A 17,650-nucleotide genomic window follows, 5' to 3' on the forward strand; every position below is an offset into this window, starting at 1 on the left:
GTATTTCAGAGAAGCATTCTGCCAATTGGTTGTGGGTGGGGAGGAGGAAGCGGGAGCAGTGAGGGGGACATGGAGTAGAGTCCTCTACATCCGCCCCCAGGGAAATGAGCAGCGGTCTCCATCCCAGGAGATACTCCTTTATGTGGTCAAACTGGGAAAGAACTGCTGGGCTGGGCGGAACCAAGTCCCTCCTGGTCTACCACTGGGAGCTGGGAGCAGCGATGCTGGGAGGAGAGCCCAGAGAGGATCAGAGACCCCCACCGGGGGTCAGTGGGTGCCCCCCCCCCCCTCCCCACAGACCGTGCCCTGCTGCCTCCCAGGTCTGATGGAGAAGCCAAGAACCTTCGCCCTGGCTGCCCCAGCGGAGGACATGAAATTCCCCAGCTCTCGGGTGAGATTGGCAAGGAAGGCCTGATCCCCTGGGACGCTGTGGAGGAAATTCTCCAGGTGAGGAAAGTACCCGGCAGTGACTTGGGGTACCATAGGGGCAGGTGTGTTTGGGAATATGGATTCCTCTCGCCCCCACCCCCTCCTGGGGCTCTGTGTGGGTTAGGAGGGCATCTTCAAGTCACTCTTCTGAGTTGGGTCCCCCCGCCCCCACCCCAGGGCATGACAATGGAGCTCTCAGTGGCACAGAAGGGACAGCCACAGGCACAAGTCAGAACACCAGGATTCCTCTTTGGCCAGGCTCTGCCACAAACTTGCTGTGTGACTTTAGGTTCTTACTTTTGATCATGACTTTGTCCTCAACTCTGAAAAGACCTGGCTGGCCTTTTGCCTCCCAGTATTTCCCAAAGGACCTGTGTGAGTTGGCAGTGTGATCCAGTGCCCCTCACTTCCACCTCCTTGTGTGTGTATTGGGGGGTGGGGGCGGGGCGGGGGGAGGTACACAGACCTGGGTTTGAATCCAGTTCAGCCACTGGGACCTTGCAGGTTATGGAACCTCTGTGAGCCTTCCTTGCTTCATCTGAAACTGACATGAATTTTATCCACAATGCAGGATAATTGTAAGGCAAGGGCACTCCAACTTTGGGGAGCATGAGTGCCCTAGAAGACTTATTTAAAATGCACACCCCTAGGCCTCACCTCCAGAGAGATTCTGAGTAGGCAGATCTGGGGAGAGACCTGGGAATATGCATTTTATAAACAGCTCTACTGAGTCTAGCAGGGTTCTCGGAACACACTTGGAGCAACACTGCAATAATGACTAGGAAGCATGTGTCAAGTGCTTGGCAGAGTGCCTGGTGCTTAGTAGGTGCTTAATGGGTATTTGTTGGGTGAATAAATGAACAGATGGATACACAGATGAATAACCTATTTCCTTGGTCTTTGTCTGTCCAGGGGCAAGCTGGGGCTGCGGTCCGGGTACACTACTAGCCAGTCACCTGGTCCTCGCCTCCCTGCTCCATTCTTCCCGGGCCCCACCAGTGGATTGTAGGAGCTGCCCTGGCCTGACTCACCCAGTATGGAGGGGGAGGCTGGGAATGCCTCCTGCGCACACTGCGAGGCCAATGTGCTTGCCCAGAGCTGCTGTCAAAACTGCTTCCACCCTGAGGAGGCCTACAGAGCAAGGCACCAGGTGGGCTGGCGCTCCGGAGTGGTCGGGTGGTCTGGGATGGGGGAGGCCATGATGGGCTGGGGCCTGACTGGGACACTCACTTGCAGTTGAACCCAGACACTGGCTTTCCTCCTGGGCAGAGCCTCAGTTTTTCCATCTGTTCAATGAAGTAGTGGGACCATGTGAATGTTCCCCAAATGCCAGTCATTCTCCCGATTTTGTGGGTTTGTGTTTTGTTTGTTTGGGTTTTTTTTGTCATTGCCTCATGTAATCTATTACATACCTTATTCTTTACATCAACTCCCTTTCGACTTCCACTAAAGCAGAACTTTACATCACCACCACAAATAGAAAACTAGGACCATATCCTTTATATAAAAGGTTAAAAAGAAGGAAAGAGAAAGATGAAAAACAGAAGTGTCTTTAAATTCTAGAGAATTTGTTGGCCAAAGGTTCTGAACCTGAGTCTTGCTGTCTGTTAAAAAGGGAGGTTGGGGGGATAGGGGGGAGGTTGGCGGGTGCTAGAGAGATGTTCAAGATACCCCAGCAGCCACTGCAAAGGTTGTCCTTGAAGTTGTTGAAGGAGTGAAGCATTTTCTCACTTTGGGAACCATAGGTCTTGGGCCAAGTCCCCGCACACATAAACCCAGAGCTCCTGGTACACACGCTATGAGAAACGTGGGACCCTGAATCTCCATGGGCCCTTCAGCCTTGGTGCATCATGGCCCTGTCATTCCCACAGGGTCCTGAGGCTTCTCTTAAGCCTGGCAGCCAGCACCATGCAGGGGGTTAGGCTCCAAAGTGACCAATATCAGTGAGTCATTGTTCAGCTTTGGAGCCACACAGCCAGCGTTCCAGTGCCAGGTTTGCCATTTCCCCGCCGTGTGACCTTGGGTCATTTACCCTCTGGCTTCACTCTCCTAGAGAGTAAAGGCAACAAGGCTCCTCACTCAGGGCATCTGGCACTGCTTAGCCTCAGTCACATGTGGCTAATTCAATACGCTTTAGTTCCCTCTCCCTCCTTCCTGATCAGGCAAACCAACCTGGGAGATTCCTTTTTGCCTGTCCTGATACCTGTAGTAACAGCTCCCCTCCCCCCAAGTTCAGGGAACAGCGGCCGGAAAGCTCAGTGAGTCCATCTCCCATGCAAATCACCTTCTCCTGGTGGGTGGGGAGATGGCAAGTCAGGAACAGGAGAAGAAATTTTGCTTCAGACAAGTTTGGGTTCTAGGGTTAGTCCCTCCACTTCCCGGCTGAGACGGGCCAGTTCACATGTTCACACATATTGAATAGGTGCTTCACGTGTGCCAGGCACTATGCTAGGTGTTGGGGAAACAGTGATAAGTAACACAGACACAGTCCCTGGTTCATGGGGCTTGCAAACTAGCAGGAGAAATGGAAACTAACTAATCGTGCAAAGAATTACAGTTGTGGTAAAGGTAGTAAGGAATAGCAAGTGGCACGAGGATCAATGATTGGTTTCTCCAAGGAAATGACATTTCAGCTGCTTGGTAAAGGCTATGTGGGGACATTGGCCAGTGAAGTTAGGGGAAGAGGAGAGGAAGGGAACAGTAGGTGCAAAGGCCCTGAGGCAGAAAGGAGGAGGCACATTGGAGAATGGAGAGAGGCCACCAAGAGGGAGAGGCACAGGAACTCCAGGACAGTGTTGGAGAATGAGGTAGGGGCTGGTCTCCCCGGGCTTCCTGGGGCCTTATAGACATGCTGACTTCCAACTTTTTCCCCGGAGAGGCATGGGAGCCACTGAAGATTTTAAATGGGAGTGATGTGATCAGATTTGCATTTTCCAAAGTCGCTTTGACTGCAGGACAGAGAACGGAGTGCAGGGAGTGAGAGTAACTCAAGGTGCCCTGTGAGAAAACGGTGTTACTCCTGCCAAAGATGATGGAGACTTTGAGATGGAGAGAAATGGACACATTTCAGACCTAATTGAACAGGGGAATCTAAAGGATTTGGTACCTGAGGAATGTGGAGGGGTGAAACATGGCTGACTTCTAAGTTATTTCCTGAGGCAGGTACTTGGGATAGGAAGTCCATCGGGAGTGGTTGGGGCAGTGAGTGACAGGTGCCTGTGGGCCACACTGTAGATGGGGGAAGTTACTGAGTTATGGAGCTGAGGAGCCAGACCTCAGCGGGAGATAAAGGCTCTCGAATCATCAGGATCTGACACTGATGAAAAGTCTTGCTCATGGATAAGTGGTTTCAAACATGTAGAGTCACAAAATCTGTGTTTCAGAAGCATCCCCCAGCCTGGATGGGGTTGTGTGGGGCCCAGCTGGAGCCTTAGTTAACCTGGGCTCCAACTCTTCCCTGGGGGCCTGGAAAGATATCTCTTGCGGGTGGAAGTAATTCTGACATCTTTACCTTGGAAGATGCAGGAATGGCCCAGGCCCCTCCCCAAAGCTTGTTCTGGCTCCTCTGGGATCCCAGCTCTGGATCTGCCTCTACTCTGTTCTCAGCTGAGTCCCACAGGCCGGGGGAGGGCTTATCCCTGGAAATCACACAGCCTTGAGCAGGTCACGGCCAGGTTCTGGATGGAGGGAGGGAGCCTCGGTGGGAGGGTCGTGCTGTGTGCCAGGTACTGCACGTCCCTTTTTAAAGTATCATCCCGGTTTTGTAGATGGCATGGCAGATACCCTAGCCCCACTCCTTGGCCTTGCCCAGGACCTGCCAGGGGCCACCTTCTTGGAACCCAGAGAGTCTGTGCCCACCCCGGGGTTGTGTCCAAGCTGTGTTTAACATTCTATCGATTCAACACTAATAAAATTCTATTTCATCTTTATACGTTACCTAGTATATTTAAGATGTACAAACTAGACACTGTTCTAAGCCCCTTACAAATATTAACTCCTTTTATTCTCATAGCACCCCTAGGAGGTGGGTCCTCTTATCATCCCGGTTTTGTAGATGAGAAAACCAGGCTCAGAGAGGGGAAGCCACAGGCTGAGGTCACCTAGCTGGGAAGTGGAGGTGCCAGGATTGGGCTTGATGTCTGTCTGAGGCCAGAGCCTGTGCTGACCCGCCAGACAGGAAATCAGAGCCAGGGACTGGCTGCGGGGCTGCTCAAGTGGGCGATGGGTATGATGGGGGCTGGGGGTGAGAGCAGGAAGGAGGTTCCATGCCTGGCTGGGGTCTTATTGGGCTCAGCTGGGCTCGGACCCCTTGGCAATGCCCAGCAAGCTGCTCCCGCCTCATTCATGCTGCGAGGTCCCTGGGGTGGCCCAGGCGCCAGGCCGGGCTGTGGATCTGACACCTCCCGCTACGAGCTCTGATCAGAATCTGGCTCCAGGGCAGGGGGCGAAACTGAACCCAGACGGGCTCCTCTGGCTTGGATGGCATGGCAGACACCCTAGCCCCACTTCTTGGCCTTGCCCAGGACCTGCCAGGGGCTACCTTCTTGGAACCCAGAGTGTCTGAGCCCACCCCGGGGTTGTGTCCAAGCTGTGGCCTCAGCCCTGAGCTCTGGGCTCCAGGGTCCCCAGGGAGCCCAGGCCCAGGCCCCCGCCCTGCCAGCTCTCAGGTGAGCTGTGGGGATCAGGTTCCTGTGGTTTCATGTCCTGCATTGTTCTTGGCTGGGCCCCGGCTTATGAAACAGTAATGAGGGGCCCCTGCTCCCGCAGCCGGCCCCTCTAAGGTTTCTGCTGCCTCGGCCGCCGCCGCCACGGCCCAGAGTCGGGGCCTGGGAGGGCCGCAGCGTGGGGGCCTGAGCCGGAGCCCCCCGGGGACGAGGGTGCTGACAGCCGCCAGCCGCCACCGCCGGAGCCCGCCGTCCAGGTAACCCGAGAGGAGGCGGGGTGCAGGGTGCTGTGGCCGCTGTCTCCCACCACCAGGGGAGGGCCCTGCCACCCCGGGAGGTGGGGAGGAATGGGGGGGCCTTCCTGGAGGTGAGCAGCCGTTCCCCCTGGGTGAGCCCAGCACCAGCCTTCACAGGTGTGGCCTCAGTGAGGGCGGAGGGAGAGAGAAGCCAGCAGTCAGCTCAGGGCCTCGCCTCCACCCTGGGGCCCCCTGCCCTCCTTCAGTGGGCAAATCTCTCCGATGAGGCCTTCTTTCCCCATCTCCTCCCTCAGACAGCCTCTTCCTCCCTCCCTCTGCAGGCTGGTTTAACCCTTCTTCCCCACCCTCCTTCCTCCTCCTTTCTAGCTACAGAAAACTCTTTGGTCCCTTCTGTGCACTTCATGCCCTCAGGCACACACACCTACATATGTGCCAACACATATAAAGGAACTTGCATGCACTTATGCAAACATGCACTAGTGTACCCCCCGGCCTTGCATACACATGCATGCACGTGTGCACAGCTGCACACACACAGGCCTTTATACGCCCACATACCTGTACACACATGTGCATGCACACACTGTACCTCGGTCTGCCCTCAGCCTGGATCCCCAGGGGCGCTTCCAGCCTGATGGACAGCTCTCCTGAGAAGTCTGAGATCCTAGGAGGAGATGCCTGGAGACTTCCACACCGCCTGGTGGGGGGAGGGGCCGCGCAGGGGGAGGGGAGCCCCCACGTGGGCCATGAGGTGCCTCCTCTCTGCAACTCTGTCCCAGGAGCCCGGGAGCCCTCCAGGTGCGGAGGCACCCTACTGCGACCTGCCCCGCCGCCCGCCTGCATCTGAGGACCTGCACAGAGCCTCAGCCTCTGGGTGCCAGTCTGTGGTGGGCCTCGGCCTTGGGCCAGAGTCCGAGAGGTGGGTAGAGCTCCAGGGCCTGGGGAGGGGCTCCCTGGGGTAGCCCTCACTTACCCCACCCCACACCCCTTCACAATGGCAGCGTCTGTCTATGGTGGCTGCTGGCGTGGGTCACATGGTCAGTCCATACAGCTGGGCACACGGGCATGTTCCTGGGGCCCTAGCTCAGCTTTATTCCAGGGTGCAGAGCACCCACGCACCCACCCAGCCCTGGGCATGGCTCACAGCCTGCTTACATTTCCTTGTTCCCTTTGCACAGCTTTAAAAAATTAAACAGGTTTACCACCCACCTGTCTGACTGTGCATGGCTCCAGGCTCTGGGATTCCCTCCACCCCCATCCTGAGGTGCACTGAAGTCCCTTTGGGGCTGAGGGGCTTTGGGAGGGCATGGCTGAGGGTCTGGAAACCTGGGGTCCTGTTTCAGCTTCATCCCTGTTGGGCTGTGGGACCTTGGGCAAGTTATTCCCTCGCTCTGTGCCTCAGTTTCCCCATTTGAAAAATAAGAAGAATTGAATCAAACCAGCATTGCTTTGGGAACATGTGTTCCTCACAGGCAGACATTTTTTTAAAAAAACCAAAAGCTCTGCCATCAAATAGTTTCAGAAAGTCCAGGATGCACAGAGTTGGATGCCTTTCTTGCAGGACTTGTCCAAGCCTGTAGTTTGCAGACATGCATTGTGCTTCTGAAGCGGGGAGGTAGACGTGTGTAGTGTGTCCCAAAGTTATTTGACTGCAGGCCTCTTTCTTGGGGGTCAGCACCCCTTTCCATCTTGCAGGCCAATCCGTGGGCCACTCCTTGGGGATACTGCCAGCTCTAAGCCTGCTAAGGCCCGTGGCCACCCTCGCTGGCTTCCCCTAAGCAGTGCCCTTTCTCTGCAGCGCCCTCCCTTGGCATCCAGACTGCTGCCCCTGCCACTGCCCCTGGAGCTCTGCTACCTCTCAGAGCCCCCCATTAGCTCAGCACAGTTATGTCTGGGCTTCCTGAGCGTGGGTCCCCACTGCTGCTCCAGTGACAGAGGGTCGAGGCTGGCGCCACAGCCCTGGTTCACAGTGCAGCGCTGCCCTTTTCTAGTTCTGTGATCTTGGCCAGTCCCTGGGCCTCTCTGGGCCTCAGTTTCTTCATCTGTAAAATGGGAATCATTACACTCATTTCAAAGAGAGGCTGTTGTAGCTAAACCAGGCAGACATAGAGAGCCTGGTGTCAGCTCCCTTTTCCCCTGTAACGTGAGGTGTGTGTGTACCTGGATGGGGGTGTTACTTCTTAATTCCCATAACTTTTGGGGAAAAAGTCATGTGTCTGTCTCCTCTCTCAGGAGGCCAGCGACAGGGCTCCCTGCAGAGGGCCCCTCAGCCACCCCCAGGAGCAGGAGCTGGGACTCCGAGGTAGTGCCCTATCTGGAGGGCCCAGCCTCCTCCCTGTGCAGCTTCGACGAGGGCCCCGACTCTGGCACCAGCTCCAGCTCTGACTGTGACGCCCCTGATGATACCAGCAACTCGTCCTCTGTGGTGAGCTGGGGGCGGGAGACTGAGGGCATGAGCAGATCCCCCCTCTGTGCCAGCCCCAAGCTCCCAGAGGAGGCCTGGGCCTCACACCAGGGACCTGGGCCAAGGGCCCCTGGAGGCCTAGTGGGTCAGGCTGCCCCGACCACCCCATCTGGGAGAGGTAGGGGCCAGTGCAGGAGGGCCGGGCTCTGCCTATGAAATAATGGAGGAAGGAGTTTTGGTTGATGGGCGCTCCATGGGAATCACCAATGGGCTCAGGTTGCCAAAAACTCTCAGGTCACAGGTCACAGAGGGCCAGGAGGTTGGGTGTTTTGTCCAGAGCAAGGATGGGTTTGGTCCTGGCCCTGCCTTGGTTACACACCACTGCACCCTATGACCAGCGCTGACAGAGGACAGAGGGAAGGGAGTAGGCTGGGGGTGGGGTGGGTGCTGGGCAGAGCTGGGCCGTTTCCCTGAGAGAAGGGAATCAGGAACTTCCTGGGCATTAACCCCTCAAAGGGCCACCCCAGGGTAGAAGAGGCAGACTGTCTGTGAGACCTCCAGGAGGAAGTGACAGGGAAGTGATGAGGCGGCCAGCATGGGCTCAGGAAGGCTCACCACCCTGCTTTACGGCACTATTTGGGGGCAAGAAAACTGAGACTCAGAGAAGGAAAGCAATTTAGTGGAAGCCGTACATCTGGGAAATGGTAGGGCAAGGCTTTGAAACTACTTCTCTCTGGATCATGGGGTTGTCTCTGGGGCGGGGACTACTATGCCAAGGCCCTCCTACCACATGGTGCACCCTGGGTTCAAGTCCCCTCCCACGTAAACCATTTCCCAGCTGTGTGATTTCAGGCAAGTTCTTGGCTCCACAGACTGCCTACCTCAGGAGTGGATTCAAGATTAGTTGAGTTGACACCTAAGAGCCCAGCATAGTGCTGGGTATACAGTAGGTGCCCTTTCAATGCCAGGTCCTTTCCTTCCTTCTACCCATCTCATGCTGGGGGTCTCTCTTCTTAACCTCCAAGCACGCTTTCTCCTCTCCTTCCCTGGCAGGACTGGGACGTTGTCAAAAGGCGGGAAGAGGTCCCCGGCGGGGACGAGATCACCGAGATGATCCCTCGGAAGCTGCAGGAGGGGTCAAGAGCTGACAGCACCCAAAGGGCTCCGTCCGTCCTCACCCGGTCCCCTGTGGGAGGAGACACTGCGAGCCAACGGAAGGAGGGTGAGTCCTTCTGCCGGACCAGGTTGGTTCCTGTGACTGGATGGAGTGATTGCTAGGGGCCATCTGGGTCCCTGGGCATGTCTCACTTTGCTGGCTCAAGTCCTAATAATAGTAACAGTCTCATCTTATTATGGAGCAGGCGTGCTGTCCATGCAACCTGCTTTACATACATCTCCCACAATTGGTGGGTTAGGATCTTCAGGTTGCAAGCGACAAAGTAGCGGAGTAAAAAGTTGAGGGGGAGCCTGACCAGCATGAGTCAGTGATTGAGTGTTGACCTACGAATCAGGAGGTCATATTTCAAGTTCCCGGTTTTGAGCTCGATCCCCAATGTGGGGCGTGCAGGAGGCAGCCGATCAATGATTCTCTCTCATCATTGATGTTTCTATCTCTCTCTCCCTCTTCCTTCCTCTCTGAAATCAATTAAAAAAATAGATTTTTTAAAAAAAGTCTAGGGGGAGATGACTTCAGGCATAGCTGGATCCAGATGCAAACAGTATCAGAAATCTGGCCTCTGCTCCGCTTTCTTCTGTGGTGGCTTCATTCTCAGCCAGACCCTCCCCCATAGTGACATGATGAGCAGCAGCAGTGCCAGGCTGTATCCTACTTGCTTATCAACTTCCACAAACAGAAAGTACAATCTTCTCAACAGATGTAGCTAAAGTCCTAGGAAGGCTTCTCCAGGGGACCCAGCTTGGGTCATGTGCCTAATCAGGAGATCAGGGGTAGGGTCAGCCCCCTGCACAAACCTATGGCTTGAGAGTGGGGAAGTGGGGATGGCCCAAAGGAAATCTGGGTGGTGTTCCCAAGGGAAGGGGAAAGGCTGCTGGTCAGGCCAAGCCCAGAGAGTCACATGATGCTGGCTCCCACAGCTTGGGCCCTCCCATCACTGCTGCACTGTGTTGCTCCTGATCTGCATTTCCAGCATCGTCAGGGTTCGGAGATATGGGCCCGAGCATCCAGGTCCTACCCTGGTGGGCAGGCCTGGCTTCCTATGGCTCCTGTAGCATCCAATCATCAAACATGCCAGTGCTAACTGTGCACAAACCTGGTACCAGACACTGGGTGTCCAGGAGGAATTACCTGGTCCCTGCCCAGACGCTCATCCCCCAGTGCAGCAGCCCAGGACGGAGGAGGAGCAGAAGCGCATGCCCTGCTGTGAGCAAAGGGCTGTGTGGGAAGTGGGGGCAGAGGACAAAGAGCTTCTTTCCAGACAGGGAGGGACTCACAGAGGAGTGGCTCCTGGACATGGTGCTCTGGCTGAGGAAACAGCCTGGCCAGGCGTGGAGGTGTGAATGGGGAGTACTCGGGGGTGTGCAGCTAGAGCACAGATGCTCAGACCACCCTGGGCCAAGGAGTTTGGACTCAGCTCTCTAAGGAGTAGGGAGCCATGGGAGGATTTGGAGGAGAGGAGTGATATGATTGGACCTGTGCCTGAAGAAATTCACCAGGGCGAAGTGTGAAGGATGGAGCAGGACGAGGCTGAGAAGCCAGTAAAGGGACTGTTGCAGCCACTGTAGTGATGACTGATTCAGGCAGGAATCACCGGCTGATGCTAAATTCCTGGGTGAAAGGTGGTTGGGGAACAGGATAGTCACACGATCTCAAAGTATCACCCCTCAGATTACACATCGATTACAGAGGGAAAAGGCACCCTTAGGATGGGAAGATCTGGCAGTTCTTCCTTAACCAAGTGGCCGCTCAGCATCCCAGCGGGCGCAGAGTGGCGTCAGGTGCCCCCATGTGATGCACGGGGGGGACACAGCATCCTTTCCAAGTCTTCTGGCTAAAAATGCACCGCCTGCATCTGGTCCCACCAAAAGACGAAAAAGGCCTGGGGATAGGAGGAAATGGTCCTTGCTCATAGGAGATGCATTAGGAGAGCATTGGGGGTGAAGTGTCATGAGGTCTTCAACTCTCACATGTTCAACAAGATAGATGATAGGAAGATAGAGAGATAGACACAGGTAGATGACAGGTAGGTAGTAGGCAGATGCGTGGATAAAGCAGATGAGACAAACTGTTAACAGCTGGTCACTCTGGGTGAAGAATTGCTCTGTGGGTGATGGACGCACCATTCCTGTAACCCCTCTATAGCCCGTTGCAATCGTCCAAGGGAGAGATGGAGAAACCTGAATTAGGGCGGTGGCTGTGGGTGAGGAGGGGACAGAGAAGGAGAGAGGTTTAGGAGGTGGACTTGATGGGACTGGGGACAGGAGAACACACGGTCCCAGCTGCTGGTCTGGGTGTCTGTGTGGATGGCGATGCCTTTTACTGACCGTGGAGAACTGGGGAGGAGGTGCAAGCAGTGTGGGCCGGGGTGGATCCAGAGCCTGGGAAGAGGTGTAGATTCGGGGAAGAGGTGCAGATTCAGGGAAGAGGTGTAGATTCGGGGAAGAGGTGTAGATTCGGGGAAGAGGTGTAGATTCAGGGAAGAGGTGTAGAGCCGGCTGCTCAGTGATGGGTCAGGACCATTCTCTGGCTACTCCTTTGCTGATGCCTCTTCCTCCGCTCGACCTTCAAATATGGATGCCCCAAAGCCTGGTCCTGGGCTCCCTTCTCTCCTCTCTCTGACAACTTGACAACACCTGGCTGTCAACGCTATCTGGAAAAATCGGCATCTCCTGGCTTCACACCTCTGGCCTTGATCTCTCCCCTGACCTCTATCTAGTTCATTGTACAACTGACCTCTTCACTGGGGTGTAGGATAGCACCTCACACTCAACACAGCTTCTTCATTTCACTCATTCGATAAGTATTTATCAAGCACCTACTGTGTGCCAGGCCCTGTCCTAGTGCTAGAGAGCCAGAGGGGAGAAGACAGACAAGACCCAGCCCCTGGAGCGGGCCCTCCAGTGGAGAGAAGCTGGCAGAAAACAAAAAGGAAGCCAGAGCAGAGAGCGGCAACTGCTTTTGGGAGAATTAAGACAGGAAACTGTGAGAGCAACTGGCCAGGTGGACAGGGAGGGCCTAGGGCAGTGATGGCGAACCTATGACACTTCTGACACTCGAACTCATTTTTTTGGTTGATTTTTCTTTGTTAAATGGCATTTAAGTATATAAAATAAATATCAAAAATATAAGTCTTTGTTTTACTATGGTTGCAAATATCAAAAAATTTCTATATGTGACACGGCACCAGAGTTAAGTTAGGGTTTTTCAAAATGCAGACACGCCGAGCTCAAAAGGTTCGCTATCACTGGCCTAGGGGGAAGGGGGGAGTGGCATTGTGGCTGAGGTCTGAGTTCACAAGCAGAAGGAACAACCAGTGCAGAGGCCCTAAGAAGTGGACAGAGGTGCTGGGTTCGAGGAGTAGAGGAAAATGGGTTGAGAGGAGGCTACCAGCCACCTAATTCTCCCTCCAAACCTGTTTCTCCTGCAGTCTGTTCTGTCACCACCCGCCCAGCAGCTGGACCCCAAATCCTGATTCCTTACTTCCTTCACCCTTTCGACCACCAGCAGCTCTGCTCAGCGCTGCCTTCAAAACACACCTCCAATCTGTCCCCATCTTGCTGTCTCTACCATAACCCCCTGGCCAAGCCACCATGGCTGCCGCTGGCCGGCATTATTGCCAGAGCCCCTCAAGCTCTCTCGCTCCTGCTGGTCCCTTCAATCCATTCCCCCGACAGCAGCTGGAGCCATCTTTTAAAACATTAATCAGATCTTGTCACCTCACCGCCCCATCCCACCCTGTCCCCTCAAGCCCTGGAGAGACTGAGGTGAGAATAACATGGCGACCCAGCGCCTCCCTGGTGTGAATGGGTGATAGGCACCTGCTTTCTTGCTCTTAAACACATGAGCAGTGGGTGGGGGGAGCCTCCTCTCTGACCTGCTGATCAAAGGCAGTCACCTCCACTGTCCACCTGGTGGCAGGGGCCCAAATTGCAGGCAGGGTGCCAAGGCCCAGGAGGAATTAGCCAAATCCAAGACGCTAGGAACTCCCTGACATCCCTCTTGGGGCATCTCTCAGTTTGCAAAGCACGCGCTCCCCTCACCGTGCATTGCCTCTTCTCTCTTAGACACGGGTGGTGGGAGCCGAAGCGCCGGGCAGCACTGGGCGAAGCTCCGGGGAGAAAGTGGGCACTTCTTGGAGCGGCACCGGGCTTCCTCCTCGACACCACAGAGCGGACCTCGAAGTACCACCCCCCAGGCTTCCTCTCTCCATCGCTCTGCCCAAAGGGACGCTGCCCAGACGGCTTCCATACAACTTGCTGCCCCCCGAGCTTCCTCTCCCTCCCAAACAGCCCAACGGGACAACCCCAGAACCTCATCCACCCAACAGGACACCCACAGGGCTTCTTCCACGCAGCAGGGCACCCCCAGAACGGCCTCTCCCTCAAGAATCGCCCAACGGGATAACTCCAGAACCTCGTCCACCCAACGGAGCAATCCTCGAATTTCCTCTTCCCCCAGAGCCGCCCAACAGGACAACTCCAGAACCTCTTCTACCCAACAGGACAACCCTCAGACTTCTTTTTCTGCATGTACTTCTCAACAGGAAAACTCCAGAACATCCTGTGCCCAGAGGGACAATCCCAGAGGCTCCTCTCCCAACCGGACCACCCAGCGGGAAAACTCCAGAACTTCCTGTGCCCAAAAGGACAACCCCAGAGGCCCCTCTCCCAACCGGACCACCCAGAGGGAAAACTCCAGAACATCCTGTGCCCAGAGGGACAACCCCAGAGGTTCCTCTCCCAACCGGACCACCCAGAGGGAAAACTCCAGAACATCCTGTGCCCCAAGGGACAACCCCAGAGGTTCCTCTCCCAACCGGACCACCCAGAGGGAAAACTCCAGAACATCCTGTGCCCCAAGGGACAACCCCAGAGCTTCTTCTCCGAACCGGACCACCCAGCGGGAAAACTCTAGAACATCCTGTGCCCAGAGGGACAACCCCAGAGGCTCCTCTCCCAACCGGACCACCCAGCGGGAAAACTCTAGATCATCCTGTGCCCAGAGGGACAACCCCAGAGCTTCTTCTCTCAACCGGACCACCCAGCGGGAAAACTCCAGAACTTCCTGTGTTCAGCAGAACACCCCCAGAACCTCTTCTACCCAACGGAACAACCCGCAGTCTTCTTCCTTCAGGCGGGACCACCCCGGGAGCTCCTCCCCTCAGTGCTGCACCCCAAAGAACAATCCTGGGCCATCATCTCCCCATCGCTCCACCCAGCGGAATAACCCCAGGAATCCTTCTCCCCATCGTACTAACAAAGACATCCCCTGGGCCTCCTTTCCCCTCCGGCCCACCCAGAGCGATGGTCCCCGGACCTCCTCCCCATCCCGCTCCAAGCAAAGTGAAGTTCCCTGGGCCTCTATCGCCCTTCGGCCAACCCAAGCTGACAGGCCTCAGACCTCATCTCCCACCAAACCAGCTCAGCGTGACTCCCCCCAGTCCTCCTCGGGCCCTCCCCAGCACAACTCACCAGCCCGGGCCTCTTCTTCCTCGCACAACCCCGGCCCCCACAGTGCCCCCCGGACTTCCACGCCTCTGTACCTCACCCGAGGGGCATCCCAGACCTCTTTCGAGTCCTCCCAGCCTCCCTGTGCTGTGTGCATTGGACACCGGGATGCCCCCCGAGCCTCTTCGCCTCCTCGCTACTTGCAGTATGACCCGTTTCCCTTCTTCCCAGACCCCCACGCCTCTGAGAGTGAATCCACTCACCACGAGCCGCCCTATATCCCCCCGGCCGTGTGCATCGGACACCGCGATGCTCCCCGGGCCTCCTCACCCCCTCGCCACACCCAGTTCGACCCCTTCCCCTTCCTCCCGGACACATCAGATGCTGAGAACCAGTCGCCCCAGCATGACCCTCCCCAGTTCCCCCCGCCTGTGTGTATCGGATACCGAGATGCACCCCGGGCCTCCTCCCCTCCGCGCCAGGCCCCTGAGCCCTCCCTCCTGTTCCAGGATTTCCCCAGGGCCAGCACCGAGAGCCTTGTCCCCTCCACAGACTCCCTGCACGAGCCCCCCCACATCCCCACCCCTGTGTGCATTGGGCACCGAGATGCACCCTACTTCACATCCCCCCCACGCCAGGCTCCCGAGCCCTCCCTCTTCTTTCAGGACCCCCCTGGGACTAGTATGGAGAGCCTGGCCCCCTCCACTGACTCTCTGCATGGCTCCCCAATGCTGCCCCCCCAAGTGTGCATCGGGTACCGGGATGCACCTCGAGCCTCCTCCCCACCCCGCCACCCACCCGGTGACCTAGCCCTCCTGGCACCCTCACCTCCTCCAGGCAGCTCAGGGGGCTCCCGGGGCTCAGCACCCCCTGGGGAGACCAGGCACAACTTGGAGAGGGAGGAGTACACCGTGCTGGCTGACCTGCCCCCGCCCAGGAGGCTGGCACAGAGGGAGCCAGGGCCCCAGGGCAGCAACGGGGGCCGAACCCGCAGCCCTGGCCGCGCAGAGGTGGAGCGCCTCTTCGGGCAAGAGCGCAGGTGAGCCCAGGGTGGGGTCAGCCAGGTGGGCTGGGGAGGAGCCTCGGCAGCAGGACAGGTGGAAGGTTCAAGGCTTAGGTTGCCAGATGGAAAGGGTTGTCCCCTGCCCTGCCCCTTACTGGTTGTGTGACCTTGGGTCAGTCACTTCATCTCTTTCCCTAAGTTAAGAGGTTTTTTTTGACGATGAAGTGATATTGTGCATAGCCTGGTGGTTAAGAGCAAAGACCAGGGTCAGGCAGACTGGGTTCAATCCCGGGTCAAAGCCACTCCCCATCTTTGTGACCTGGTAAAGTTACCGCCTGAGCCTCAATATCCCCATCTGTAAAATTCGAACGTTATCCATTCATTGAAATGAGGTTAAGCTCTCAAACCCTTAATGTGATCCATAGTCACAGTTTATTTTTTCCCCTCCTTATGTGAGGGAAGAAAGTGCCCATGATTTTTTTCTGCCGTAACAAAGAAGACTCGTGGCTACCCCTGCCTCTTGGAAGAGATGTCAGTTTAAAATATATAGCCAGAGCCATTATTGTAATGAAGAGAACTCAGAGTCACAGACTTTTTAGAGGTTAAAGGTTACTTTCCTGGGATGTGGTGACAAGCCCTAAGTCCAGGCCTCCTGGAGTGCTGGGTCCTGGGGCCACTCACACAGCCCTGGGAGGGGAAGCATTACCCCTGCTCCGCAGAGATTTCTCTCTCCAGCAGTCCCAGCCTCAGGAGTTTTCAGGACCAGGGTTGGAATTCCATTAGTCAGGGTTGAAAGAACAGCAAACAAGCAGGTCTGGAAGTCTCAACCTTTCAGTGTATAATGAATTATAGTGTATTTACCAAGACCATCACCACAACCCAAATGTAGAACATTTCCATCACCCTAAAGAGCAGGTAATATTTTACATCCAGAATTCCTCGCTCTGTGTCCCTGAGGCAACATTTTATCTTAGATTAGAATCTGTGAGAAATCTTATCTTTCCTTCTTCAAATTTCCGTTTCTTTCTTGTTTTTGTTTTGTTAATCCTCACCTGAGGATATTTTCCCCCATTGATTTTTAGAGATAGTGGAAGGGAGGGGGAGAGACAGAAAGAGAAAAAACGGCCATGTGGCCATGTGAGAGAGACCATTGATTGATTGGTTGCCTCCTGGGCTGCGACCCTTCAGTCCTAAGGCTCAGCTAGGGCTCAAATTTTCTTTTTACAGTAACTTCAATCCATTTACTATCCAGATGACAACCTTTAAGGTCTCCAGCATTAATATAATTATTTCTTTGGCCTTTTAAAAATTAAACAGACACTAATTTTTAAAGCAGTTTTAGGTTCACAGCAAAGCTGAGTGGAAAGTACAGAGAATTCCCATACATCCCATTTCCCCCACACGCCTGGACTCAGCTCACTATCAGCAGCCTGGCCAGAGGGTACATTTGCTACAAACCATGAATCGATACTGACACGTCATTAGCATCCAAAGTCCATAGTTTACGTTAGGTTCACTCCTGGTGCTGTACATGCCAGGGGTTTGGACAAATATACAAGGAAACGGATCCACTATGATGGTATCATCCGGAATAGTTTCACTGCCCTAAAACCCCCTTTGTCTTTGCCTTTTTATGACGACTATTTTTAGTCAGACGTCAGTTTGTGTACTTTAACTTTTATCTGATAACTCAGTAGGAACACTAAGGTCTTTAAACCTAAGTTAAATTTTCTTTCTTTTTTTCCTACTGGGGTAACTTTTAGAGAGATAAAGGTTTATAATAAAAGTCCAGAGTATGTTTATACTTTTATTAATCATTTAATTGTTTTTACACATATACTTTTATTCATTTTATTTTATTCTTTGAAATAGATTATTTACCTTTTTTAGCTTTATTGAAGTATAATTGATATATAAAAATTGCATATGCTTAAGTATATATTTTGGAGAAATAGATGATGTACCTTTTAACCAAGGTTTTATAACTCTACTGAGTAATTAAATTTTCTCCTGTTGTATGGCATTTTTTCCAAGTAGAAAACCATTCTTATCTGAAAATGAAGTTTTAAAACCTATTTGAGTATCTGGAAGACTAAAATTTATGAGTGGGTGACTATAGACAGTACGTTTATTATTTTCTCCTATTTCATTTAACGTGTATTTATTGAGCATCTACTCTGTCCAAGCATTGTACTAACTAAGCCTGGGAATTTTTTCTTACCGGCTCTCACATTAAAGCATTAGGAATTTTGGCTTGATATCTTCATTT

At 54.4% G+C, this 17,650-nt stretch overlaps 1 protein-coding gene across 1 annotated transcript in view; it reads left to right on the top strand.

Moving 5' to 3' along the window:
- The first annotated feature begins 1,450 nt into the window (after nt 1–1,450).
- TRIOBP (TRIO and F-actin binding protein) overlaps nt 1,451–17,650 on the top strand; it is a 55,935-nt gene continuing 39,735 nt past the window's right edge. Inside the window, exons 1-5 of the mRNA XM_070411078.1 lie at nt 1,451–1,579; nt 6,130–6,269; nt 7,583–7,775; nt 8,808–8,976; nt 12,996–15,417. Of these exons, the coding sequence (XP_070267179.1) occupies nt 1,466–1,579; nt 6,130–6,269; nt 7,583–7,775; nt 8,808–8,976; nt 12,996–15,417 (3,038 nt within the window). The 5' untranslated portion in view covers nt 1,451–1,465. The remainder of the gene's footprint in view (nt 1,580–6,129; nt 6,270–7,582; nt 7,776–8,807; nt 8,977–12,995; nt 15,418–17,650) is intronic.

Source organism: Myotis yumanensis, unplaced genomic scaffold, assembly GCF_028538775.1.
Source record: "Myotis yumanensis isolate MYYU_CA2020_CCGP unplaced genomic scaffold, mMyoYum1.0.hap1 SCAF_3, whole genome shotgun sequence".
NCBI lineage: Eukaryota > Metazoa > Chordata > Mammalia > Chiroptera > Vespertilionidae > Myotis > Myotis yumanensis.